General features: G+C 42.9%; 1 protein-coding gene across 1 annotated transcript in view; it reads left to right on the plus strand.

Annotated features, from left to right (window-relative positions):
• Window positions 1-27663, plus strand: part of NTN1 (netrin 1) — a 221884-nt gene that overhangs the window by 176298 nt on the left and 17923 nt on the right. Inside the window, exon 11 of the mRNA XM_056848173.1 lies at window positions 24641-24715. Coding sequence (XP_056704151.1) covers window positions 24641-24715 — 75 coding nt within the window. The remainder of the gene's footprint in view (window positions 1-24640; window positions 24716-27663) is intronic.

Genomic DNA, 27663 nt, shown 5'->3' on the forward strand with positions numbered 1-27663 from the left:
TGACACAGCCACATGGGCCTCAGCCGCTGGCGCTGCTGCATGGGCAGCAAAATCCCAGTGGCGAGTGTCGGGGGGGGGGCGTTCCCAGGGGTGGAGCTGACATTAGTCAGCTTCCAAACCCCCTTCAGCCTGGTAACGTCCCTCTATGCTGCAGCGTCGCTATGCCAGAAAAATAGCTGGTATAGCCCTGTGTAACTCCATGGAGGAATTTCATGGGTTTCTATTTTTAAATACATTAATTCATGTATGTTCTGGATGGGAAGTCTCTGATGTGGCGGTGCAGCTTCACCACTCCTGGCCATCAACTAACTATCCCTCCCTTTAGGAATGGGCTGCCCACATTGATCTTTGCTTAGCAAAAGAATAGGCTACTTACATAGTATTTCATAAATATATTACAACGTACACTGTTTTCCTAGAATATATAAGTCTCTTGAACTGCTGTACACTCATGTGTAACCTAACCTAGACGATCTGCTGATTTCATACATTTCAGCTCTACCCAATAAGCTGGGTTTAAGTCTACAGTTAGCCTAGGAATGAGAGGTCAAAATCCTATCATAGGCCTCCCAGTCAGAAATCCTTTACTTCAGTTATCTAGTAAAGGGTCTCAGAATGGGAGCCCAGTTAACCTATGTATCCTCTAAATTGCGACCTTTTAAACAGGGTAGATTCTGTTTGGTTGAGTTGAACAATTGGTTTCACACTAGGGTTGCCAGCTCCGGGTTGGGAAATACCTGGAGATTTTGGGGGTGGAGCCTGAAGAGGGTGGGGTTTGGACAGGGGAGGGATTTCAATGCCATAGACTCCAATTGCCAAAGCAGCCGTTTTTTTCCGGTTCAGTTGTAATAGTGGGAGATCTCCAGCCACAACCCGGAGGTTGGCAACCCTATTTCACACCCCAATTGTTTTGTATTCTTTTATTTTGCAAATTTGTTAATATACCTTGAAACTATAATATTTTCTGCAATAGTCAGCTTTTGAACGATAATAGTTAGCAACATGCCCATCAGGATTACAGATGTGGTAAGCATGGCAGCTCACAGTGTGCCATGGGAAGACACCACTGCCCCAGGCTAGGAAACAGAAGGGATCAGGACTTTAGTGTAAATCTCTGCTTTGCAGCCCAGCTTCTGGCACAAATATTTCCTGATGGGGGAAAGGGGGGTCAGCACTGCTTTTCTGTGTGATTTACAAGCGGAAATGCATTGCTTCCTCTGCCTGTTGTTCATTTAGGAGTATGAAAAGGATGTCTTCCACATGGGTCATCGGCCCCAAGTTCTATGTTTTTTTGGGAATCATTTTTTTTCCTACCTCTCCACAGCATCATGGTGAATTCATGAACCTCAGATCTTTCTCAAACGTGCTTTGATCCAATGTTTTGGGAAAGATTGCCATGAAACTTGAATGTAGGGTTGCCAACCTCCAGGTACTGGTATAACTGTGGTTAATACAGCACAGATCCATTGTTTACATTAAAAAACCTCCAGGTACTAGCTGGAGATCTCCTGCTATTACAACTGATTTCCAGCCGATAGAGATCAGTTCCCCTGGAAAAAATGGCCGCTTTGGCAATTGGATTCTATGGCATTGAAGTCCCTCCCCAAACCCCACCCTCCTCAGTCTCTGCCCCAAAAACCTCCCGCCCGTGGCGAAGAGGGGCCTGGCAACCCTACTTGAATGGCTGCTGTGTGGGTAGGAAAATTCAGACTTCCTGGCCCACATAGCAGCCATTTTGTCCCCACACCAGCTGTTTCCTTCTCTTGCTACCAGTGGGCTGTAAAAAAATGGCACTAGAATATTGTTATTGCAATATACCATTGTGACAATAGGTGTAGCAAGTTTTCTGAATTCTCAGCTTTCATTTATTTAAAATATAAGTCTCTATCTCTTTCCCTTGTGGTGATAAAAGGAAAAAGACTACAGCCTTACTTTTTAAAAAATGGCAATTCAAAGAACCTGCTACACCTATTGTTACAACAGTATGTCAGTATAATAATATTCTAGTGGTGATTTTTTTAATTGCAAAAGTAGGGTTACCAACCTCCAGGTACTAGCTGGAGATCTCCTGCTATTTCAACTGGTCTCCAGGTGACTGAGATCAGCTCCCCTGGAGAAAATGGCTGCTTTGGCCATTGGACTCTATGGCATTGAAGTCCCTCCCCTCCCCAAACCCTGCCCTCCTCAGACTCCGCCCCCAAAATATCCCACCGGTGGCAAAGAGGGAATTGGCAACCTTATGCAAAAGCCCTGGTTGCCTGGGGAGGAGGGGCCACTTCTGAGGTACTGGGGCAGAGAAAATCGCAGAGAAAAATCCCACGTGGGAGCTCCATTGGTGCTGTGCTTTATCTGCAGATCCTGCAACAGGGAAACCGCAAAATCCCTTCCCGAACGGAAGACACCAAAGAGAGGAAAACAAGAAACTAGCATTTTACATAAAATTAATAAAATTCACATAATTGTGGTGATATAGTGGTAGTGAAGAGGGGGCCCAAGCTGGTGAGATGTGAAATATGTTTCTTTGACCATTCCCGTGTTAATCTTTTACAATGGAATAACCCATCTTTTCAGAAGCAGATTGTAGCATAAGGCACCTTTTCTTTAAAAACACAAGGAAAGTTCATCCAGATTGAGGAATCTGATTGGCAGTTGACTCCCAAAGTGTATGAAATCTCTCAGTAGCCATTTTTATTGGCCTTAGTAAGTGCTACTTTTCTTGTGGAAGATGGGTTTTCTGTATTTTATCATTTGTAAGTAGCCCACTAGCCAAAGTATAAGCAGCTGTGGAGAGTGTTACCTTTCACATTCTTTCCCCTAAACTCCCATCCGCTAAAGCCTTGACTGAAGGTCACTTAGCATAGCTGCAAATGGCTGGATTCGGATCTTCTATCAAAGGGTTCTGCAATCCAATATAAGAAATCTAGATGGTAGCTAATGAAGTTGGTCACTGGAAGAGGAATGTGGTTACACAGCTTATTTTCTAGAGAACTTAGTCTAAGGCAGATCTCAAGTGTATTGTCTTTGCTTGGACTATACTAAAAAAAGGTAAAGGTCCCCTGTGCAAGCACCGGGTCATTCCTGACCCATGGGGTGATGTCACATCGCGACGTTTACTAGGCACACTCTGTTCACGGGGTGGTTTGCCAGTGCCTTCCCCAGTCATCTTCCCTTTACCTCCAGCTGGGTACTCATTTTACCAACCTTGGAAGGATGGAAGGCTGAGTCAGCCTTGAGCCGGCTACCTGAAACCAACTTCCGTCGAGATCGAACTCAGGTCGTGAGCACAGCTTGGACTGCAGTACTGTAGCTTACCTCTCTGCACCACGGGGCTCTTTGGACTATACTAGGGCTTGGTTTTGTTGTTTGTTGCTCCATATTTGATCAGAAAATGAATTCAAAATTAATTTGCTCTTATGCAACTATTCTCTACCAACCCATCTGAGATGCCTTAGTTGAAACTGAACAACCTAAGCATTTTATACTTCTCTCCACCCCCTATATTGTCGTGCTTACCAGTCCCACACAAGTAATGGAAATTGGTTCAGAGGAATAGTAGGAGAGAAGGAACTAACAATTTAACATGTCACGTAACAGCTCTGTACTTGCATCCTGGTGAAAAGTAATTATAAAGGAGAACATATCATATGACTGGAACTTTGTTTTAGGGGGAAAAGAATGAGAGAAAATACAGTAGAACTATAAAAATGAAGTTGGACAGAGATGAACTATGAACATTAAGGGAACAATGATTACAAGAAACCATGGTAACAATTTGTGCATGAATAAATGTAAAGTAGCAATCAGAAAACAGTTTTAACAAATTATTAAACTGCTCCACAGAGGAGTTATGTGAAATTTAATATTTTCATTGGGCTTAAAACAGGTTTAGATCATTTTAATGAAAGATATTGTGGGATTCTTTTGTCGTGCTTCAGGAAGGATGTTTTCTCCCATTCCTTTACATGTGATTTTGCACACACACACCCCTACTGTTTCCTACAAAGTATCAGGAACTGTCACATTTAGAGTCAGAATGGTTGGTGGCAACTGACTTTTCTTGGAATGTCTTGGTAGATGGGTTTTGCTTGTACTCAAAGATTGCCTAGTCATCATATTTTTTACCCTTAAACTCTACAGCTGATTGCATGTCTGATTGCATATGAAGCATCTAATTGCCCAGTTTCAACTGCTGTTGCCCAAGCATGCAAAAAGAAATAAATTCTTGGAGGTTTGACATTCACTACATGTTCCCTCAACACTAGTTTTTCATAGCTTGTAAAATCTATTTGGCCTTTCCTAAACATTTTCTATGGTACCCAGTTACAGCTGACTGCAGGTAGGACCCTTCATGTTGTTTTAAAGTAACGGATAACCTGTCTCCTTTAGAAAATACCCTTGCTAGACTTGGGTGATCTAAGTAAATTCAGGTCTATTTCATAGATGACTTCTTTGGGCAAGGTAGTCAAGTGGGCTGTGGAGGGGGTTAACTCCAGGAGTTTTGGATAGAGTACCCATATCTATATAGATTAGTGCTCAGAGCAGATTTTGGAATGAACTTGGTTGCGGGTTGCACTGGTTTATGACATTTGTCTAGTCTATGTATTCTTCTGCACATCTTGGTAGTGTTTGATACAATAGACTACAACTGCACCTTTGTGGATCTCTTGAAATAGATAGAAATCAGAGGCTACTTGACAGTAGTTCCTTATGGGTACTGCAGATAAAACTTGAGTTCAACAGCAGTATCAGATATAATAGTAAAAAGGCACAAATGCAGCACTATAAATACATAAAACAACAGGAAATATTACAAGTAAAATTTCAGTGCAAGATATAAAACAGAGCAATAAGATTTATTATAAAGCACAATAGGGTATAGAACAGAATGTGAACCAATAGGTTTTTCAGTTAGTGCCATAACAACAAATTAATACAACTTTCATTCCACTTGAAAAGGTTTTATAGTTTTTCAGCCCTTCTGTCCTGCATCGTTGTTGGATGGCTGCAGGGTGCATCTCATCAGCTTAAGCTGGTGAACTTGCTGTGTCCACTTCCTTCAGACAATAATAGGGCCTCAACTAATGCAACACACTCCGGTACCATTGGCTAGTACTAAGAGACGTAGTTTATCTATCGATGGGTTACAGAGAGCATATTTCTCCAATTCTGGCAAAACTCTGCTGGCTTCCCATTGATGTTCAAAGGTCTGGTTCAAAGCCTTACACAGTCTGGGGCCTGAGTACCTTAGAGAGAATCAGTCAGTCAGTCAGTTGGCTGTGACTTGATGGCACTTTACACACACACACATACAACATTCCTGCCTTTGGTATTATGCCTAGATACCTTAGAGAGTGCTTTTTCTCATACGTGAAAGCTGTGTCGAAAGGGTTAAATGTTTTAATAAGTATTTTTAGATTTGGTTATTTTAGCATTGTTACTTATGTTTTATGTTCTTTGTGGCCATTTATGCAGGGTTGTTTCCCCGCGGTCACCCCCACCAACTGCTTCGGGGCTTCCTTTTGATTATTCATGCCTTTCCCAACCATCAGAGGTCGCCTTGCGCTCCCTGCGCATTTCCGCACATTTTGCCTGCGTTTTCCAGATTCTGACTAGAACAGCATCTGGAAAACATGGGCAAAATGCGTAGAAAAGCGCAGGGAGAGTGAGGTGACCTCTGACAGTCGGGAAAGGCATGCGTAATCAAAAGGAAGCCCTGAAGCAGTCGGCCGGGTGACTGCGAGGGAAACAGCCCTGCATAAATGGCCTATGTCTGATTGAAATGACCCTTGGCTATTTGTAACTTTATATCGTATGTCCCTCCCTGGGCCCTCAGATCAGTAGGGAAGGCACTGCTCAATGTCTCCTGTTTAAGGGGTGTGAGAATTATAAAGGGTTAGGCTATGCTTTTTCTGTGGTGGCACTTACTCTGTGGAATGCTCCATCCATGAAGGCATGTGTGGCCTCTTGGCAGTTGTTTTTTCTGGTGACATGTTATGACATGGCTTTTCAGAAGGCTTTTTGGCACTAGTTTGTGCTCAGAGAGTTGTTTTTCACTGCTAGAGTTTCTGCTTCTTTTCTTCAGCTGCATTTAATTATAGCTTTGTTGGGTTTTAACTTAGGTGTAGTACGATTTTTAGATATTTAATTTTTTAAAATGTTCATTAGCAATAGAATTATGGGTTTAGTGATTGTACACTGCACTTTGTGCCACTTTGGATGAAAGAAAGAAAGAAAGAAAGAAAGAAAGAAAGAAAGAAAGAAAGAAAGAAAGAAAGAAAGAAAGAAAGAAAGAAAGAAAGAAAGAAAGAAAGATTTTAGTATTTTTTTATGGTCAGAAATTAATATTGCCCCAGTTCAAATAGACAGGGATTATAGAATGGGAGATTTAGATTTAGGGCATTTTTTTTATTTCCTCTGCAATTTGTGGTGGGTCGGTTTTGTTATACAAGTCATCTCAATCTCAGTCTGATTGTTCTGTAATCACTGTTCTGCAGTTCACCCTTGCTTTCGGTCTGTGGCATATTGTATTCAGGATTGTGTAGGTACATCTGTGGATGGATGGTCCTACCTTCAGCAATGGGTTGGCACTTTATATTGCCTTGCAGCTGTGTGTGATGGATTATTTCAGATAAACAGCTGCAGTGACGTAAATGGATTATTCCATGTGATGAACATAGTGTACAAACCTGCTTCTTTTCTGATGTACCTGAATTCCACCTTGCAGCATTTCCCCAGCTGTTACTCTTAATGACATTTCTTTCTGACCACAAATTCTTTTCTAGTGTGTGGAATTACTGCTGCCTAAAAGATCTGCCTGCATTCTCTGGGTAAATACCAGAAATACGAACCGAAACAGTTCTTTGCTATATTGTACGACCAGGGTTTCCCGTAGTTTATTATGTTCCTAACATTTCCCACAAAAATTTAGAGACATAAGGGTGTCAATGCCTCAAGTTATCACTAGGTTTCATTTGTAACAGCTGTGATACAACGCAATTACGCAAATGCCTGGACTGATCAGAGCTGGACAGGACAACATCCCAGAGGCTAAACTGTAGGGAACATTCTTTCTCTGCCCTTGGAGATAGATTACAGCTGGTCTTTTTGTTTCCTAGCGTTATTATTCAATATACACTTAATCTGAAGGGACAGGATGGAGGTGGAGAGAATTCTGGTAATTTGCCTCTTAATCAGGAAAAACTCTATCATGGCTCTCTTGATTAATATTGCCACCATCAATACGATACTGTGAAAGATACTGTGAAAAATGCAAAATCATCTCCCTCATCACACGTGTGGGTTGGGCTAATTTCAGATGACATAAAACTAGCCAGAATATTAGTGGAGCAGTCTAATCCTGTGTATGTTTACTTGGAGGTTAGTCCCATCTATGAAATACATTCAGTCGTAGTACAGGCTTATATAAAAAGGTTTTGTAGGAGATTTGGTTCCAAGCTCTGAGCTTAATTTCCTATAGGTTACAAACTTTGATAGCAGCATTGCCAACAAACCCAGGGGATTTTGAGCTCATTTGCAACGGTGCATTTTCATGGACCCACAACCTCTCAATATAACCTCTCAACAGATTCCTGTAGATGGCTGGCGTATTTCCTGGTGTACTCATTAGCTTGCTGATGTTTGCTAGTAAATCATCCCATTTTTTCTTGTGTCTGAGTTACTGGGCATCTTGTCATTATCTCTGTTCTGTCCTGACATGGCGAAGCAACAGTAATGGGAGATTTTTATACAGCCATAGTGGGATACACTGATACACTTGAGATACACCGATGCTTGATAGCTCCAATACAGACAGAAACACAAAATGATCAACAGCTCCTTGCCCCCTGCCTCTTTCTTTAACTGGAGGGAGCCCCAAACTGCGTTCATCGCATATAACACTATTCCACTGCTTTCAGCAAGAATATTTTACAATGGAGCCCACTCACAATGCAAGAAGCCAAAGGTCGTACTAAGGGTTAGAAGGCGCCCACCAGGGGCTATGACTTGCTGTCAGAAAAACCAAAGTTCTCTGCACCTCCAACCTCAGGGTCTGAGCCTTTTCAAACTGCTTTGGTAGCTGGTGGGACATGGCTATGTTGCAACAATAGGACATCTTGATAGGATCTGAGAGGCAAGGAAACAGGTGTGGATGCCCCTGACAGCTGCACTGCATTCTCCTTCAAAACATTTTTCTGTAGTAGGAATTCTCACTTTCTTGTGGAACGGAAATGGCATGAGGGAGTTTCCAGAGTATGCTGGAATAACAGACTTCCTTCATTATATCCAAATGTTAATTTTCTAGTTTGGATTAGTTACAATAACAGTTATTAAGGAATGTGGTATGTTTGGTTCAGATCTGGAATGCATATAGGAGATAATTTTGTTACTTGAGAATGGACACAAGAATAGCCAGAAATGAAGGTGGTATATTTTACAGGTATCTGAGCAGTAAGATATTTTTCTCTTGGAAATACTGAGCAGGCAAACTTTGCATGTAGTTAAACCATGTGTTAGCTGGAAAAGGAATGTTTCCCAATCAGAATGGCTGATTAGTCTGTGAAGTGGGAGTGGATGAAGGAATGCACATTGGTGACAACTGTCTGATCCCCAGAAGAGTCATATAGTGAAGCCCCTTTGCTGTGCTGCAGTCCAGCCAACAGAGAAAGGGTAATTGGAAGGGGCAACAGCTCACAGACAGGTTACAGACGCCTTCCCATGCCTCTGAGTGCATAAGACTCTGACTACTGTCACTCCAAAATTCAGACACTTACCTTTCTGACTTATTAGCATATTTCCTTAGCAATCTTGGAACAGTCTAAGAAGATTGGATTGCTGCCCCTGAGTCAACCAGCTTGACTAGTTTCTCTCTCAGACCATGTTACTTTTGTGCCCATCCTTGGGCAAGACAGGGGCTTTGTTATTCCTTTTCACAGGTCTTCTTGTACAAGTAAGGCTGTCAGAGAGAAACTTCACATAGTAAAGTTGCATGCTTATAGTAGTCCCTCTTGGACTGATCTGGACCTCTGGTCAGTGATTGTTTTGGCGTTATGACTGCCTCACAGGGTATCATGATTGATGGATCTTTTTTGGCTTTGTTTCTCAAAGATTCAACTCACCCGTCACTAGACATGTTTACCTTGTTCCTTCCCCCCCCCCCCAATACATAGGCCATGAACATTAGGCATAATAGATAATTTTCTGCGTGTTCAGGCAGAGAAAGAAATCCTATCAAACTGGTAATTTATAGTGGGTTATGTTGCAGTTGTTGAGGACAGATGGTTTCCTATTCATGTATTTAATCAGGCAGATTGGAGTTCTCTACAAGTCTGTATCCTTCAGGGCAGCTGTAACCGAGAACTGTGCAGTATGCCCAGCAGTCTGCTGTTCGTGAGTGCAGTCTCATGAACTGTCATTTGACAATCTGTGAGCAGGAAGGAAACATGAATGTTTATAATGATGTGCTGGCCAAGGGTGCATTCTCTTGGGATGCGAGATTGCAGGGATAAGGAAGGGCCATGGACGGGTTTATTAATGGTGCCTCAGCTCCCACAGAAGGTTGCCCAAGTCTTGATTTCCATCCTGGCAGCCCCGTGTGAGAGGCTTTAATCTAATTTCATGCTTTATTTGCACCGATTTGTTTTTCAATCAATCTTGCTCAGCAAGAAGAAAGGATATTGCTGGGGGCTCATTTGTTCGGTCTTGTTCCAAGGGTGAGGTTAATAGCAGTTATTGCTGCAGGGGGTTCGTAGGGCTTTACTTGTTCCCTTCAGCTCCCTCTTTGCATCAGGCACATCTTTCTCTGCACTAACTTTGCATTCCAATAATCCATCTGAGCAGCAGGATCCTGGCCTCAGCAGTACTTTTGTTCTTAGACCCTTGCTCGCTACAGCAGGAAGCACTGTGAAGCTGCATAAGCTGGTACCAGATAGAGGCATCTCTACACAGACCAAGAACCACTCTGGATATTCTCTAGAAGGGAGGTGTCAGAAAGCACAAGTCCCTCTTTCTTTTCCTGTACACATTCCCTCTCCAGGAGATCTCCTGCTATTACAACTGATCTCCAGCCGATAATCAGTTCCCCTGGAGAAAATGGCTGCTTGGGCCATTGGACTCTATGGCATTAAAATCTCTCCCCAACCCCCGCCCTCCTCAGGCTCCGCCCCAAAAACCTCCCACCAGTGGCAAAGAGGGACCTGGCAACCCTACCTCTCCATGGGAAGATGCATGTTCTCCCAATGTGGGGACAGAACTCATAGGTGGAAATTTGTCTCCCTCACTCACTTTGGGAGAGAGGAAGTGTGAATTGCATTTCTCTCTCCACTTCTTTAGAACGTCCATAACAGCTCAGAGAATGCTGGTTTCAGTGTGTTAGGGCTTGTCCACTGTAATGGTTTAACCTGTCTTTAGGGCTTAAACTTTTTAAAATCCATTCAAATTAGCTAACTGTCCTTTTCAAACCACGATGGACATTGCTGTACAATGACATTTCTTTGTGTACATATAACATCGGACTGGTTCACACATAGCAGCACCCTCCTTCTGACTCATTGGGGCTTTAGCAAGGCTGGATCACTGCCTGAGTGATCCAAGCGCCCTCCCATATCCATTCCTAGTCATTTGTCAGTCTGACTGCCATACTCTCACTAAGTGAATAGGCCTTAGGGATCAGGCAGAGAAGGATCCCGGTCCAAGCAAGATTCCCTTTTTTAAAAGGCTATGCCCCTGCAGGTCAGGAGACATCGAAACCACCAAGCATGTATTGTTTGGCTGTTCATTCTATCATGAGGCCCGTATTAGATTCATTGCTCCCCTGATCAGTGGATTCCCCGATAAGCCAGTAGAATTCCTGACAAAGAGGGTCCTGATGGGTGAAACGCCACACTTTTCGCTCCCAACTGCCAAATTCTGTGCCCACGCAATTAAAATTCACAAAAATAGAATGGAAAAAATTATTACACCGGGGTAGACTTTTAGAAATACTAAGTTGTTAAGTTAAATCTTGTGATTTGTTTTAATATCCTACATTTTAACATCATTAGTCTTTTATCTAATTTTGTAATTTATACTAGTTTTACAGTTTTATTAAGTTAGAAATTTTATGTATTAACCTTTGGCTGGTTGAACAGACCGTATCAACAAATATATATAAAGTCTGTTTATATCTTCTCCAAAGCCCCAATTTATGTTTCCCCTTGTGCAGTATCAGAATGGATGCCTTAGGTCATACGGGACAATCCCAAATGCCACAAGAGTTCCCAGGAAGTTGCTGTCCCTGAACAGCCCCATTTAGAATAAGAATGCTTATTTTGAAAACATTCTTCCCTGATACTGCTTCACACCCTGGAAGCTCCACCTTCTCCTGCCATGCTGTGATCCTGCAACTTGAGGCAGCAAAATGAATTGAACCAGCTATGGAGTTTAGGTTGGGTCACACTTCACATAGAGGTTCCATTTGTATGACAAAATGCTTTCACATGTGTGCTGTACAGGCAGATGTGATTTCCATAATGACTCCATTTATGTCTGCAGCTGGTTCATATAAATGGTGTTTCTAGACAAATTTGGCTCAGCTGTAAAGGTCATGGCAGGCTTGCACATGCGGTAGGTGATCATATGATTGCTGCTGGTATGTAATGTCCTTCAAAGCAATTATATATTCTGAGAATCTTATGAAGCTGTTATCGATATAATGAACAATCCCTCTGTAGAAGCAGCCTATCTGTTAGTGAGTTTATATTGCAAGAGCTCAGCGTTAGACTGAATAGTAGTGAAAATAATTTTCACAACTGGAAGATTCTTCTTATTTATTTATTTGGAAGATTTATATGCAGTCTCTCCAGTAGAGTTGCCAACCTCCAGGTAGTAGCTGGAGATCTCCCGCTATTATAACCGGTCTCTAGCCAATAGAGATCAGTTCCCCTGGAGAAAATGGCCGCTTTGGCAATTGGACTCTATGGCACCCTCCCCTCCCTAAACCCCAACCTCCTCAAGCTCCACCCCTAAAATCTCCAGGCATTTCCCAACCCACAGCTGGCTACCCTATTCTCCAGAGACCCACTCAAGCAGCTCACTTCTTAAACCAAAGTACCCATCAGTATGACTCATTTACTTTCTCGCCCCTACCCTGAGTCAAATAGTTCCTAATGATTTATGTGAGAGAATGTAAAGTATGCATAACTTCATCTGGATTCCGCACTTGATTATGAATCAAGTATTGTGCTGTTCCTGGAACTGTCTTCTGTGGCTGTTTGCTAACTACTGAATTCAGAATTACATTACAAAAAAAGAAGGAGATACGCTGATTTTGTTAACATCAACGTTTTGGAATATTCTGAAAGTTTATCTATATTGCAAAAACTCTAGGTATTTTATTTTATTTTAGAAGGTTGGCTACACTGGAGGCTGATGTTGCTTTTCACTTGCCACTCCAGCGTGTGCATAGGATCTGAAGGGGTCTTTACTGTATTTTCCCATACTGTTCATGTTTTTAGAGATATAAAGTACCTTGCTGAGATGCTTCTGTCCATTTTTTACCCTCATTAGGAGACTGTTTTCTGTGATATGAGGGGTGCAAGAATCACACTTTGACCAGAGAAGGGCTTGGTCCTTGGCTGGGAATTTTTGAAAATCTGGGTGTGATACTCTAAATGAAAAATTGTTTTGAGGCAGGATCTGTGTGTAAATGAAGCTGGTAGTACATTGGTCCTTGTTTGGAAGGAGTCTTTCCTCTACCCTTGAAAAGACTTTAGCTTTTTCTATAATTAAAGAGAAGAGCGAGGAACACACTGATTTCAGAGGCAAAGGGACAAATAAATATTTGGAGCATGCTTAGTACACAGTCCTGTCCATTAGTGCTGCTTTCTATGTGGAGGCAGTTAATGCAAGTGTAGGATTGTCAGATGTGATGACTCAGAAATGGGTTTCATATGAATCCTTACCTAGATCTTATCTTCTGTGGAGTCATTTGTCTTTTGTAAGGAGTCAGAAGAACACAATAAGAGCTCTGCTGAATTAGATGAGTAATTCATCTAATCCAGCATCCTCTGCAACATCTAGTCCCTGTACAACAGTCTGCTTTCTGAAAGATTCTCCAAACCTTTGTGCTAATTTATGGTTTCAAGACAGAATCCTTGCATAGGAACCCAAATCCCACCCTCTCTGTGCAACGTCACCTTTAAGGCACCAAACATAAAAGCAGGATCAGTCAATGAAGGGCTAAAAGCAGCAGAACATTTGGAGGAAATTGCAGTTATTTGGCACAGAAAGCAGACACTGGCTCTGTGAAAATATTTTTACAGTCACCCATGGAACCATTTGCTGCTCTGAAGCTGATCTTGAAGTTATTAAAACTAATAAACTCACCCCAAGGACATATTAGCCAGAACACAGAATTGTAGGGTTGGGTGGGACCTGAATGTCATCAAGTTCAACTACTTGCATAAAGAGCCTGGAATAATCCCTAATGGATTAACCAGTATTACTTGGATTATACTGTACCATAAGGAGAGGTTGAAATACCGTGCCAGTTTTTTTTTGGGGGGGGGTGTCTATCTGTCTGTCTCCCAAGGCATTTAATAAAGAAATGAATCAGTCATTACTAAAAAAAAGAAAAAAGATCAGTCCTCTAAAATACAAAAGAACAGCAATTAAGATGCAACAATACGGTATAGTAAAACTGGATATCTATGGCACTGCCAGGTGTATGGCTGTGGAAAGGAAGTTCCACAATGAAGTTGTTGCTGCTGAGAAGGCCCTATCTCTGGTAGCCATACGCCACTTATCTGAAGGTGCAGGGGAGAGGTATGCAGAATAGGTCTATTGGCGAAAGTTCTTAACTGACGGGGAGATATCTATGTGAGATAGTTCACGTTCTGGCCTGTGGAGTCCAGCAATTTTTTATAAAGGGATTTGGAGACTTGGCTTTACAGCCGGCAAACAAAGCAGACGGAGCATACAGTTCCATGGAGACAGGAACAGGATTAATTTTAAATGCTGTTGTCTGTTGAGTTGTTTGTCAGCGCTATTGCTATTTAATCTGTATGGAGCACACTGGCTATCCAAGGAGGAAACAATCCCAGTTTTGCTGAGTGTGGTCACTACTGATATAGTCTGCTGTCCTTCCCTTCCTGTCCTTCCCCTTCAACCCTTCCCTGGAGACAACTGCCTCCTATGCACAGATTGTGATGTAGCATACAAGGAAGCATGGGTTTGGCTGTAATGAGATCTATAGGCTATGGGTGTTGCTTGTATAGACCCAAACAGAGTCTTGATTCAGGGGTTTGGTTCATCTAGTTATAGGACCAGAGCCAACTTCAAGATTAAATCTGAAGACCTTGTTAGGTATTTTTTTTCTGTCATAAAGATTATCTTTAGCTCTCTGGGATCTGCCTTGCACTGACTGAAAACTTCTTGGAAGTAGTGATGCTGTGATCCTCAAACAACATGTTCAAAAATCAAGCATGCCCTGTTCACAAAGCACGATTTCTTGTAAGTCAGACACAGCATATGGTCAGTATATTGAGTGTATTTGCACCTGTTCAATTCATAGTATTCCTCTGCATATAGGCAGCTGTCCAGTAACCAATGTTCATACATGTTCAGAACGTACCAGTGGGGTTGATGGAAACTTTAGGTTTCCAAGCCTTCTGATTCAGTTCTAGAGATCACTGAAGCTACATTTCCCACCAACCCTGGCAGGAAGTCATGCTGGATAATAGTGGAAAAAAGTAATTAAAAGGCATTCTCTCCCTCCCCCCAAAGGAGGCACTCTCTTTTTGGAAAGTTAAGATTTGTGGAGGGAGAAAAAAATTGGGCAGGTAGTGGGCATTTGCTTGTATATGTACACATGTTCACATTTTGGGAGCATCCTGTCAAATACTGAGCATTTTTGAGTGTTCAATAGGGATTCTCACAAAAATGCTCAGGTAAAACAAAGTGTTCCCACATCATTACTTAGAAGAAGCATAGACATAATGCTGGTGGTTGAAAATGCTGTCATATAGTTTCAAGGCAAGAGACAAACAGAGGAGGTTTGCCATTTCTTGCCTTTGAGTAGTAATCCTGGACTTCCTTGGTGGTCTCCCATCTGAGTACTAACCATGGCCAACCCTGCTTAACTTCCAAGGTCTGATAAGACAGGGCTAGCCTGGGCCATCAAAATCAGGACAGATACACTACTATGCTTAAAATTGTACTAGTTAAGACTGGCTTTTTGTTTTTGCATGTAAGCCACATCATGGTCATCAAACCATCTGTGTGTATGTGTGTTGTGCCATCAAGTTGCATTCGGCTTATGGCAACCCTATGAATCAATGTCCTCCAAAACGTCCTATCGTTAACAGCCTTGCTCAGGTCTCACAAACTGAGGGCCATGGCTTCCTTTACAAAGTCAATCCATCTCACGTTGGGTCTTGCTCTTTTCCTGCTGCCTTCAACTTTTCCTAGCATTATTGTCTTTTCCAGTGACTCTTGTAGATATTTGTGCTCCTAAGACCTGCCTTTCCCAGCTTGTGAGAGAAATTGCAGAAATGTATGACAGCGTGGAACTGTTATGAAAAATTAAAAGAAACAATCATAGTAATCATAAATACTAATAATGGCCATTATAGAAGGATGACAGGTAAGCAAGGACATCACATGTACTCCCTGAAACATGGAAAGCAGAAGATGACACAACATAAATGTGTTGTGAATTTGACTTCAAAATTCAATTTTAGCATTTAGAAATAAAATTTAACATTAAAATTGAAATTTACCTGTTTTGATAGGCTAAATGAATTAAATTAATATTGAATTTATAAATTCTGTTGCAAGTGTCTCTGACAGTAGATGTACAGTAGCTACCAGTATTTGGTAGCTACTGTACATCTACTGTCAGAGATTGTTGAGTACTGATTTCTGCATGTTATCTGTCCAAATCTTGTAAAATCAATACATCTAATTCTCAGCGTGGCCCTATCAGTGGATACTTAAATCTGAAGATTGGAACCATGGGCAGATAAGAGAGACCTCTTTACAAACCCTAGAAAAGCCCAAGGTTTGCAGAAAAATCTGACATCTTAAAAAATGCATTGGGGTTTAAAAACCCCAAATGATAAGAAGGACCTGTAGCTTTAAGAAATAAATGCCCTCAATGGCCATTGCTAGGCAACTACAACAGCACTGCCAACCTTCAATTCTTGGTTTCTGTCAGTAAAAGGTATGGGGGACAGGGCAGGGCCCTTTCCAGGCCTGTTTTGGCCTTTGAGGGAGGACTCATCAGGGCCAGGGCCAGCAGGGCCAACTTGCTGCCCTGCTTGCATAAGTTACTCAGGTCTGGCTGATTGCTGCTGTTCATCAGCAGCCATCCCGTGAAAGCCACTGTGGTGTAGTTGTTAGAGTTTCAGGTTAGGATTTTGGAGAATTGGGTTTTAATCCTGATTCTGCCATGCAAGCTTGTTGGATGACTTTGGTCTGGTCACATGTTCTCAGCCTAACCTACTTCACAGGGTTATTGTGAGGACAAAATGGAGCACGGGCATGATATGAGCTGATCTGGGTCCCCATTGTGGAGAAAGATGGAGTATCAATGCAGTGAATAAATAATAAATAGAGCTGAAGATGGAGGGCAGATAGCGGTAGGCTGGCTGATGGATGGGAAGGAGGGAAGGAAGCAGAAAAAAGAGAGAGGCCATGGGAACCTGAAGGGAGGAAAATGAGAAGCCTCCCACAAGTCCCCTGCTTGTGGTTCCCTGCTTATATTCAGTAATTCTGATCTGCTGAATATTATCAAATGTTGATTGTTAAATATTGACTGATACTGCATGCCACCTGTCAGATACTGTATAATGTTGCAAAAATCTTTGAACATAAAATATAAACACAGAATTCCAAATATGCCCCCAAAATATCTGAAGAATTTTCAGGGGAGTTTTTGAGGGGAAATTTATTTCAGTTTCAGTTGGATTGATTCATCTTCACTATCAGGAAGAATGAAACTCCACAGCCTGCACAAATGCAAAAAAGGAAGCTACCAGTGCTCTGGCTAAAAGCCTACGTCGCAGAGGTCTTCTTCTCTCATACAGATGCCATTTCATTATTTGTTTGAGATGCATGATGAGAAGGATATTCCTGCCACTTTTAACTAATCCGCTTTTTAGGAATACTTGCGATTCATACTGGAAAATGAGCCAATGATGAAAAATATGTTTTGACAAGGATTCCTTTTCCCCAAATTTGAGCAGATTCCCATCATTCTAGAACTGGTGCACCAGCTGCTCTTGCACTATCTCTAGAAGTTAGCAGTGATAACCCCCAGACATTCACGCAGAAGGTGGCTTCTTTTACACTTTCTCTGCTCTTACCATCTATCTGGATGATGTGTCCATTATATGATGGGTTGTTCCCTATTCCAAACTCCCATACTCTATTGTGTTGGTGGTTACAGACTAGGTCTCTACCAATGGATCATTAATTAAGAATCACAAGGAATGTTTTTACTATAGTGAGTGTGGGGCTACAGAAAACCTGATAACATACAAATTCCGATTTCCCCCTTATTGACTCAGAGAATCCAACTTTAATAAAAGTCTTCAAAAATGTAACAATGCAGTCCTGGTTATATAGAAATCAAATGCAAAGTACTCATTAAATAGATCAGGATTCAAATAGAAGAAGAGTTGTGTTTTTATTAGCAGAGTGCATTCGGCAAAGCCAAAACAAAAAACACCTTATCTGTATTTTTAAAGGTTTTTTTACCCTGAAAAATGGCGGCTATTTAAGGGAGCCGAAAAACGCATCCTGAATATTGCCGAATTTTTGGCATTATTCGAGCCTCTTCAGCCCCACCACCATTAAAAAAACTGGAGGAATCCCCTCTCCTCCCCTCCCTCTCACCTGCCAGCTGGGTCTTGGAGGCGGCAGGTGGCACAGAGCTGGCTGCTGGGCTCGGCCTGTCTGGGCCCAGCACTCAGCTCTGTGCTGCCTCCGCCTCCAAAATCTGTGTGGGCTCAGAGTCAGCAGGTGGCAGAGAGCTTCAGCTCTGCGGCACCTGCCACCTCCAAAGTCCACATGGGCTTGAAGGCAGCAGGCAGTGGAGAGCCGAACGCAGCATTCAGCTCCGCACCGCCTGCCACCTCCAAAGTCTATGTGGGCTTGGAGGTGGCAGGTGTCAGAGAGCTGAATGCTGGACTTGGCTGCCACCTCCCTCTCACTTACCTACTAGAAGAAGAAGAAGAGTTGGTTTTTATATGCCGACTTTCTCTACCACTTAAGGAAGAATCAAACCAGCTTACAATCGCCTTCCCTTCCCCTCCCCACAACAGGCACCCTGTGAGGTGGGTGGAGATGAGAGAGTGGGTGGAGATGAGAGAGCTGTGACTAGCCCAAGGTCACCCAGCTGGCTTTGTGTGTAGGAGTGGGGAAACAAATCCAGTTTACCAGATTAGCCTCTGCCACACATGTGGAGGAGTGGGGAATCAAACCCAGTTCTCCAGATCAGAGTCCACCGCTCCAAACCACTGCTCTTAACCACTACACTACGCTTTTAACCACTACACCATGCTGGATCTCGGAGGTGGCAGGCAGCGCAGCTCTGTGCTGCCACTGCCTCTGAAGTCCATGTGGGCTTGGAGGTGGCAGGCAGCAGAAAGCTGAATATGCTGGGCTTGGGTGAGCATTCAGCTGTCTGCCACCTGCCGCCACCAAAGTCCACGTGGACTTCGGAGATGGCTGGCATTTTTCAGGTTTGAGTTTTGTACACCCGAAATATTTTGAATATCCCCCCCCCCCAAAAGCCTGTATGGGAATTATGCTTTTTTCAGCTTTTTCAAAAATGTCAGGGTCTATTGAACCCAACCCCTAAAAATATAGGAGGAAATGGTGCACACCCCTAGTTTTTATACCCCTCTTTTCTCTAACAGAAGGAGTCTCAAAGTGGCTTACAATTGCCTTCTCTTTCCCCCTCACAACAGGCACCTTTGTGAGATCAGTGAGGCTGAGAGAGTTTTGAGAGAACTGAGAAAGTTTTGAGTGACTAGCCCAAGGTCACCCAGCCCACAACAGGGTGATTTACTAGGAACAAGCTAGTAACAGGCAGAGCGGCTGAGGGAGGCTACCAGACTTTTGTTATATGCATGCTATTGTAATGAGCAGATCATTTTAGCTGTCAGTAAGTGGCTGCCTTCCTTCTCCATTTCCGCCTCCAAAACCTCCTTCCAAATCTGAAGTGGCTGGAGTTTTTCCACAAGGGAGCTGAAACACATTAAACCTCCTACAAGAATTAGAGCTGCTGAAATTACACTTGCTGGACTTGCACTGAGCTGCTTTTAGTCATTAGGCTTTGCTAGGGTGATTCTTTGCATGAAGTTCTTGGTCTGCATGAAGGAGTGGACTGTGAAAAGAATTTAAATGTAAATAATCATTAATTTTAGTTATATATGTTATCCAAAACCCTTACCCAATCTATTATGTGGGTTCAAGAAAGCTGAAAAATGTAAAATTAAAATGTCAATTGACAGTGCTGCCAGGAGCCACCATGGGCCCCCAAACAAAGATCCCATCTGCCCTCCACTGTGACCCTGATCCATGTCAGGAGCAAGCCAGGGGGATGGTATGCGGTAGTGCGATTGTGCTGCTCCCAGGTGCTGTTGTGCTGTTCTATTCAAGGCCAATCTGTGCCCCGTGTTTAGTCTTCATAAATTCCCATACTGTGGGAATTGCCAAGTGCTCCTTCCTGCCTCTGGGAGGGGGGTTGTCTAGGTTACCAGTTATCTCCTGTTGCTTTTCCATATATGCTCTGCACCTTGCCTTTGCCCCTTACTAGTGTCCGTTTGAATATGGCTTCTGAAACCTGTCGATTCTAACCAAATAAAACTGCTTTTGTGGACTTGCCGTCTGCTGGAATCTGTTTATGGTTTTGCCGCAGGGCTAGAGCTTACACCTAAGAAAACCTATCCCTTGGCTTCCTGACCATGGATAGAATAATAATTGTTAATTAGGTAAAAAAAACAGTTTAAAAATCGGACAGGACTATTAAAGAATGGGTTTTACTTAATTTAAGATTTACACTATGCAGGCTGCAATAGGATACAAAGGCCATTTATGCAGGGTCGATTCTGCTCCTCACTCAATGCTGATTTTTTAAATCCGACCTTTAAAATGACTATTCATGGTCCCGATGCAAGAGGAGAAAGTCAAACAAATTCCACCACCACCCTGCCTGCTCCTTCATTCGCATAGCCATTAGCAGTAGTTGTTTGCATAGCTAAGCTGAGGCTGGGATTCTGCATGCTTCCTTCAGTGAATGCTTCAATGCCGGGGTGGAGCAAATACAAACGGTTGCATTAAAGGGGTTCTTAAATAATGCAAAGCAGGTATGTGCAGTGACGCCTGAAATTATGGTTCAGCGTGAAGAAATTTAAAAAAAATATGCGGGGCACTTCAGTCTGGAATGCGCTGCTAATTACCAAGCATAAATGGCCTTTATGCACCAAAAAAATAAAAAAAGCAGAATCAGAAGTCTCCCAAGCCAAGGGACCTAGCCCAAATACGGATGTGCCCTATGCAATAAAAACAGACAAGACACAAACCATCAGGAAAATCCAATGACACACAAAATACCTAGGAATAAACCCCATTGAATGAAGTTATACATCAGTATCTTTCAAAAAGTACTTAACTGAAAAAAATATTTAAAAATATTTCTACTCACCTAAAACAAAAAGAAAGAAAGCTCACCACAACATAAAGGTGCTTAATGGGGAAGGAAAATTGAGGAGATATGAAAATTCAGTGATATCCTCCAGGGAGAGGAGGCACATTAGCCAAGTCCCCAGATGGTGGTGTTATTTTTTTATAGTGGCACAAGATTCCTTTTTGGTTTTGCTGCAACAGACTAACATGGCTACTACCCCTCTAGAATCTGTCTCTACTGTACCTTCACAACTACTTACTCAGTTTGTATCAAGAATTCACTAGCGCTTAGCCCAAGAGTTTGTTTTCAGCACAGGCCAAGTCCTGGAAGAAAAATACTTCTGGGCATGCACATAATGGCTTCCCCTCAGCATTGGAAAACTCCAGCCTCTTTTCTTCCCACGCACATTAGTAATTCAGTAGCATATTTAAAGATGCAGAGGAAGCCGTGGGATCACTGAATTATATTTATAAATTCATCTGTAAAAATGAGGATAAGTTACCTACACGCTCTGTCGCTTTCATAAGAATAAAATAAAAGGCTTGCTTGATCAAACCAAAAGTCTGTCCAGATCATTGTCCTATTTCCTACACTGGCCAGGCAGATGCTTCTGAGAATCCCATCAGTAGGGAACAAAGGCAACAACCAGCCCCTCACGGTTGTTTCCAACAACTGGCATTCAGGGGTATACTGCCTCTGAAAATGAAAGTTCTATTTAGCCAGCATAGCTAATGGCCACGGATGGATCTGTCTACCTGCATGAATCTATCTAATTCTCTTCTAAAGTTTTCTAAATCAGTGGATGTCACTTCTTATCGTAGTTTATTCAATAAAGTAATTATACAGTATGCGATGTACTACTTCCTTTTGGCTGTCCTGAACATACTGTCTTGCCTTGCTCCAACCCTGGCTTGGTTTGATAGGCCGAGCAGCATCTCAGGATAGGTCAGTGTTTGCCTCAGGCTCACTGTAGTAAAATATTCATCCTATGTGGACTTCCACAAGCGTCATCTGCCTCAATTTTAATACTGCTGGGAAGCAGGCTTTTTCCTGCTTCCCCACAGCACTGTAGTGCATTTGTGCACCCATTGGGGTTTTGCTGACTTTTCTCAGATCTTTCTCAAACCTGCTTTGCTGCACAGTTTTGGGAAAGATCACAGTTAAGGCTGGATGGCTCCTGTGTGGGAGCAAACGTTCAGATTTTTCCCAGCCATATGACAGCCATTTCCCCTGAGATTGTCCACTACAGGACGCTTTGAAATGTTTAACTTTGTATGAGTGTGTCAAGTGCCTTCAAGTCACAACTGACTTACATTGACCCCCATAAGGTTTTCAGCGCAAGTGATTAAGCAGAGGTGGTTTGCCATTGCCCTCCTCTGCAAAACCTTCCTTGGTGGTCTCCCATCTGAGAACCAACCCTGCTTAGCTTCTAAGATCTAATGACATTGCGCTGTACTATACATCCCCAACTTTTACTGGGCACTAGAAAATTATTGTATCAATATGTTATAGCAAATATGTATCGGGCTGTCTGAACTCTCCAATTCATTTGTTTTAAAAGTATCTAGCCCTTTCTATTCTGGAGCTATAACGAGAAAAATGTATCTCCACAATGGAAAATGGTAGACATTTTTTAATTCAGAGAACTTGATACACAAGGGCCCCTGGAATTCCTGCCCCCCTTCGACAGCCCTATTAAGCTCAAGCAAACTAGAACGTCAGTCTGTATTTTTTTAGTCTCTTCAAACCTATCTATACAATTTCATTCTTAATAGCAAGACAATATTCCTTCAGATCCTATATAAACTATTATTCCCCACTGATCAAATCAAGAAACACATCAAAGGCAGCAATGAAAGCAGCTTACGGAAGAAGGCACATCTCTTAGATCTCATTGTATTGTGTAGGATCATTTCTGAAGCACATAAAAAAAGAATACACTTAATTTCCTGAACGATTTTGAAGGGCTGACATCATTTAGGGGGGGGGGGGAAGCCCTCCAATATCCATCTTTAGGAGGTCTTAATTAAACATCATGGCAGCATTTAGGTTACTGCTCTCCTTCTCCTGTGACAAAAGGAACAGCAGAATAATTAAGTATGTTCCCGTTTAAATGGAAACTATATGGTGTTGACCATGCTCACAGCTGTTTCATATCACATAGATGCCACACCTAAACCTAAGGGCACATATATATACACACACATTGGTTGCTTTACATTTTAATTTCATGTACCAGACAGGTCAGCACTGGAGCTAGCACATCAAAGCAGTAGGTCTTGCTGACCCTCTGGAGATGCGGTGTCTGTTGTGTGAACACAGTTATGGAATGGGAGCACCCTAGAACAAAGGGCATAATTAAGTTTTCAAGCTGCATGGCAGGCTTATATAAGTAAGGACAGGTGCACCGACAGAATCCCTCTGGGCATTCATGGGATACTAACATCTGATCTTGAAGACATAATATGTGAATGTATGATACACCATATGAGCTTCCATACAAATTATCAAAGCCAGCGCCAACCATAGTGGTTCCATCCCTTGCTCAGGCCATAGGGATGGCCTCTGTTAGGATTGGGAGGACGGGGAATAGGACCTGAGAAGTTTGGGAATGGGGGTTGTAGAAGGAAGGTGAAACTGGGGGAAAGGCTGGAACTCTCTTCCTTCTTCTTTACTGCCAATCAAATTTGATGAGCTTTTACCTCATATCACTTCTAGTTCTGTTTTAGCATCCCACACTTTGTGCATTGGATCACAATGCCTCTGGTACTGTAACATATTAATTTTTGAGACGACAGATGGACTAGGCATATGCCTCACTAGAAAACTACTTGGAATCCTATGTAAACTGATGTGCATTTTCTACAGGAATACTGTTGTTGTTATTCTTAACTGTTGGTACTTAACAATGGTAGATAAACAAAGTTACACCCGTTACATATTATGTTTTCCATATGGTAAAATATAAAATCTAGCTCAGCTGTGCTGGTTTAACCAATGAGATACTGTCGTAGACTCATTCCCTTCTGTCATATCCTGGAGATTCAATGTCGACAGAGCATGCCTGTGGAAGTCTGCTCATCCCAGCCCAGCCAAATACTGGAAACAGAGTAAAAACGACAGCAAAGTACAGCCTTTGGTGAAGAGGGTCCAATTGCACATGCAGTGTTCCGAGTGACATCAAAGAGCTCCAGCACAGCCAAAGCGAGAAACGGTGCCAAAGCCGGCATTGCCGGCTGCATCACATTAGTAACACTAAAATGCAGGATGATGTTCAGAGGGAGTAAAACCATCATATCACAGCAGTAGGGCCCATTGGAAATGAAGCAGTCCCACTGGGGCAGTTTATTTGCACACTCCAGTAGAGTGGACGCCAAAGGCTTTGCTAATGCTTCATGGGCTGCTAATTTCCTCTCTGACCCTTTTTGTTGAGGAGTAACCCCAGCCAGAATCCCTCTGCAATGAATGCCAAAGCCTGACACAGGTCTGGGTTAGGGGTGACAAAGAAGCTTCTGTGGGCTTTAATCAGGCTCTAGTTTGCAGTTTAAGAACTGGGATGGGGGGCTGTGGCACTCCAAAGATCTGGGTGGCACAATAAGGGAGGCCCCAGGGTCTCCCATGGAGGCAACCCGCAGCCCGCAGAAGACAGCTTAAAGAATTCGTCAGGCGGTGAGAGGAGAGGGGGAGGAGAATGGAGGGAAAGGGAGAGGAGGATGGCTTCTTTTGTGAAAAGGTTTCTTTAGAAAGGAAGGTTTTTCACTGAATGCCCCCATTAGATGACCCAATCAGGTCCTGGCAGATGGATATCACAGGCATGCTGCTTATTCATAGCAAGCAGCAGCTTTTACTGCTCTCTTTCCCTCACCCCCACCCATCCCTCCCTGTTCCCTCAAGCCTTTCATTCATTTTAAGACTAATTTGCTTTGTTAATGTTTTCTTCTTTCTCTTCTTCCTCGTCTCCCCCTGAAGACTGTGATTCGTATTGCAAGGCATCCAAAGGGAAGCTGAAGATCAACATGAAGAAGTATTGCAAGAAAGACTACGGTGAGCTGCCTCCTCCTTCCCCAAAATGACACTGTGTAGAGCGGGTGTATGGGGAGAGTTATGTCCCATTTGTTTTCTGCAATACAATCAGTAAAGTTTTGATTATACATGATAATCAAGTGTTGACCAAAAAAGGTATGCTTGTGTAGTCTGGACTGCTAGAAATCACCTGCAATAGAAGCTGTAGATACCGTAAGTACAGGTAGAATAAGAAAGGAGCATCAGAGTGGCAAGTGGGGCTTTGCTTTGTGAAACTCAGCTTCAGTTTTCTGTTCAGTGATGAAACATATTGGATATCTTTTGGTATTTTACCAAGAGTCAGTCTTGCCCAAGCAGACTACAAGGATAGCTATTTGTTTGTGTATGTGTGTGTGTTTGAAGGAATACCAGAGAATGCCAGTGATCTCCTTATTAACGAGGGAGTCAAAGAGAATTTAGAGCTCATCAAGGGACTGACTAAAGAGCAGGTATGCCAGAGAGAGCGGAAGAGCCATGGGCTCCTTTCAGATTACCGTTCTAAACTGGGTGTCATCTGTTGTTGGCCCATTTCCGAGTAAAGCGATACAGAGATGGGCATTCATACAGCTCAGTTCAATCCGTCTGTGAGCCATCTCTAAAATGCTCTGGCCATGGCTAGTTCAAACAGCGTCGCCATTGTTTTCCCGCCTTTTTCCATACGGCATTCTTTTTCAGTGACAGCAACAGGCATGTCAAAGGTGCTGCTACAGCACTATAGCACAAATCCTAGAACTAAAAAAAAAAAAAGCTGAATAAGAACGCCAGGCGGAAAAAGGTGGGGAAACAATAGTGGTCCTTTCAGAAGCACTCCAGACAGTTCAAACAGCACACTGGAGTGATTCAGAACTGAAAACCGGAGAAAGCGGTTTTCATAAAAAGCGTCAGAGCCCTGTGATGCTGACGGGATGCAAGCGGCTTTGGTTAAAAAGGTTTTAAAAAATCTGTTAGCAGCCAGGAGCCAAACCGGTTGTGTCTGAATTGACACAAAAAATCCGTTAGCAACCTGCTGCTCAACCGGATTATAAGGACTGTTTGAAAGGGGCCCTGAAGAAGCTAATTTTGGGGTGTTTTTGAATGTATGTAGGTTGCATGTGTAATGATCATGAAAGGACATCCATTACGAGCAGTTGTGCTCGAAACAAAGGCTTTATTGAACTGCCAAGTGTAGGCTGAGAGAGGCAGAGCACTGTTCCCTTAGAACCCTTCCCCTAGGAACACAGTTCCTGTTAACATCGTTCCTTGTATCATGATTCTATTTTACAGTTATTAAAAACAGAACCACAATCAATAAATCCACTAAATGAACTGTCTGATCTAAGTTTTGTTTAACCCCAAAACTGAATTCAATAAACCTATACTAAATCAAGGTCTCTTGTGCAGTAACTTACAGCCCATTCCTGGGGGGGGGGTGTTGGCGAAACCTCTTAGGAGGTGGCCTGACCCCGCTGCCGGCATAAGTGCAAGTAATCACGAGATTACACGCACTTATGCCGGCGGGGAGGGCGGCTCTGGTGGCGCCCAAGCGCCGCAGAGCCTCTCCCTTCTGCCGGCGCGGCCTCTCCGTGGCGCCGGCAATGGTGTAGAGAGGCCACGCCGGTGCAGGGGGGCATTCCAGGGGCAGGCTGGGGGAGGAGCCGCCAGTTAGGCTGCTTCCTACCCCCTTTTGGCCACTTGCGCTAGCAGCCGGAACGGCATTGCTGCGCCTGCTATTTTTCAGGCACAGCCTCACTGTTTTCAATGGGGCAAAAAGCCCCAGTTAAACAAAAAGCCGTGAAACGGCTTTTTTTTTTTTTAACGGCGTGCGCGATTTGGCTTAGGAAGAGGCGCCGCTGCATCTCTTCCCCGCCAACTCCGCACGCCATATTTTCAGGAATGGGCTGTTAGTTACATAATCCTTAAGGTATGCTGGTCTTCTTCGTGGGTGCCCATATTGTGAGTGCTCACCATTAGGCTCTGATCCTAACTTTTTGGTAATTTTCACTGTCAGTTCCACCTTACTTTGTACGTTAGCTGGAGATGAAGTGTGGTGGCCAAACTCCCACCTTGTTGCAAACAGTTTAAACTCTTCTGAATAGAACTGAGGGCCATTATAGGAAAATGCTATGTCTGGAATGCCTATCTTGCAAAGCATGCTTTCAGTTTAGCAATAACTGTTTTGCTCTTCAGGTCTGACAAGGCATTAACTTCCCAAAAGTTGGAGTATTAATCTGTTGTGACTAAGTAATGCCACTCCCTAAAAGAAAATAAGTCAACTCCAACCTTTTCCCATGGTCTGGTGGAAACCTCACGAGGCAGGAAATTCTCCTTTTGTTGTTGATTGTCACAGGATTGACAAATATTACATCCTTTTATCTAGGTTTGTAGTTTTGAATTCATACCTGGTCAATAAATGCACCCCCTTTCTCTTCTAAGGCAATTTTCAGTACCCAGGTGAGAAGCATGAATTTATGCATGACCTCCCTATAGAAGGAAGCTGGTACAACTGCTCTCTGCCCTCAAAAAATGATACCATCCAATACAGTCAGTTCATCTTTGAATCAGAAGTATTGCTCCACTCCTGATGATACCTGACATTTGTCTGTAGGCCATGCTTTTAGTTTTGTTGCCTTGACAGTTTGCAGCTCTACATCCTTATCTGTGGCCTCTTGAATTTCCTGGAGTTTCTTCACTGCAGTAGGGAGATAGTGGATTCAATGTCCTAGTCCCCCTCTTCAGACTCACTGTTATTTGGTGATATGCTCTGATAAGGCTGTCAGCTAGTACCATTTGATAATCCGGGCAATATTTGATCTTCATGTCATAGCATTGATCTTCACATCAACACTCCCTGCAATCAGTTTGGTGCATCTAGTAAAGGTTTCATGATCATTGTCTCAAGAGGTTTATGGTCTGAAAACACAGTGACTGCCTGGACGAAGGTATATTAATGA

This window comes from Euleptes europaea, chromosome 1 (assembly GCF_029931775.1).
Source record: "Euleptes europaea isolate rEulEur1 chromosome 1, rEulEur1.hap1, whole genome shotgun sequence".
In the NCBI taxonomy this organism is placed as follows: Eukaryota; Metazoa; Chordata; class Lepidosauria; order Squamata; family Sphaerodactylidae; genus Euleptes; species Euleptes europaea.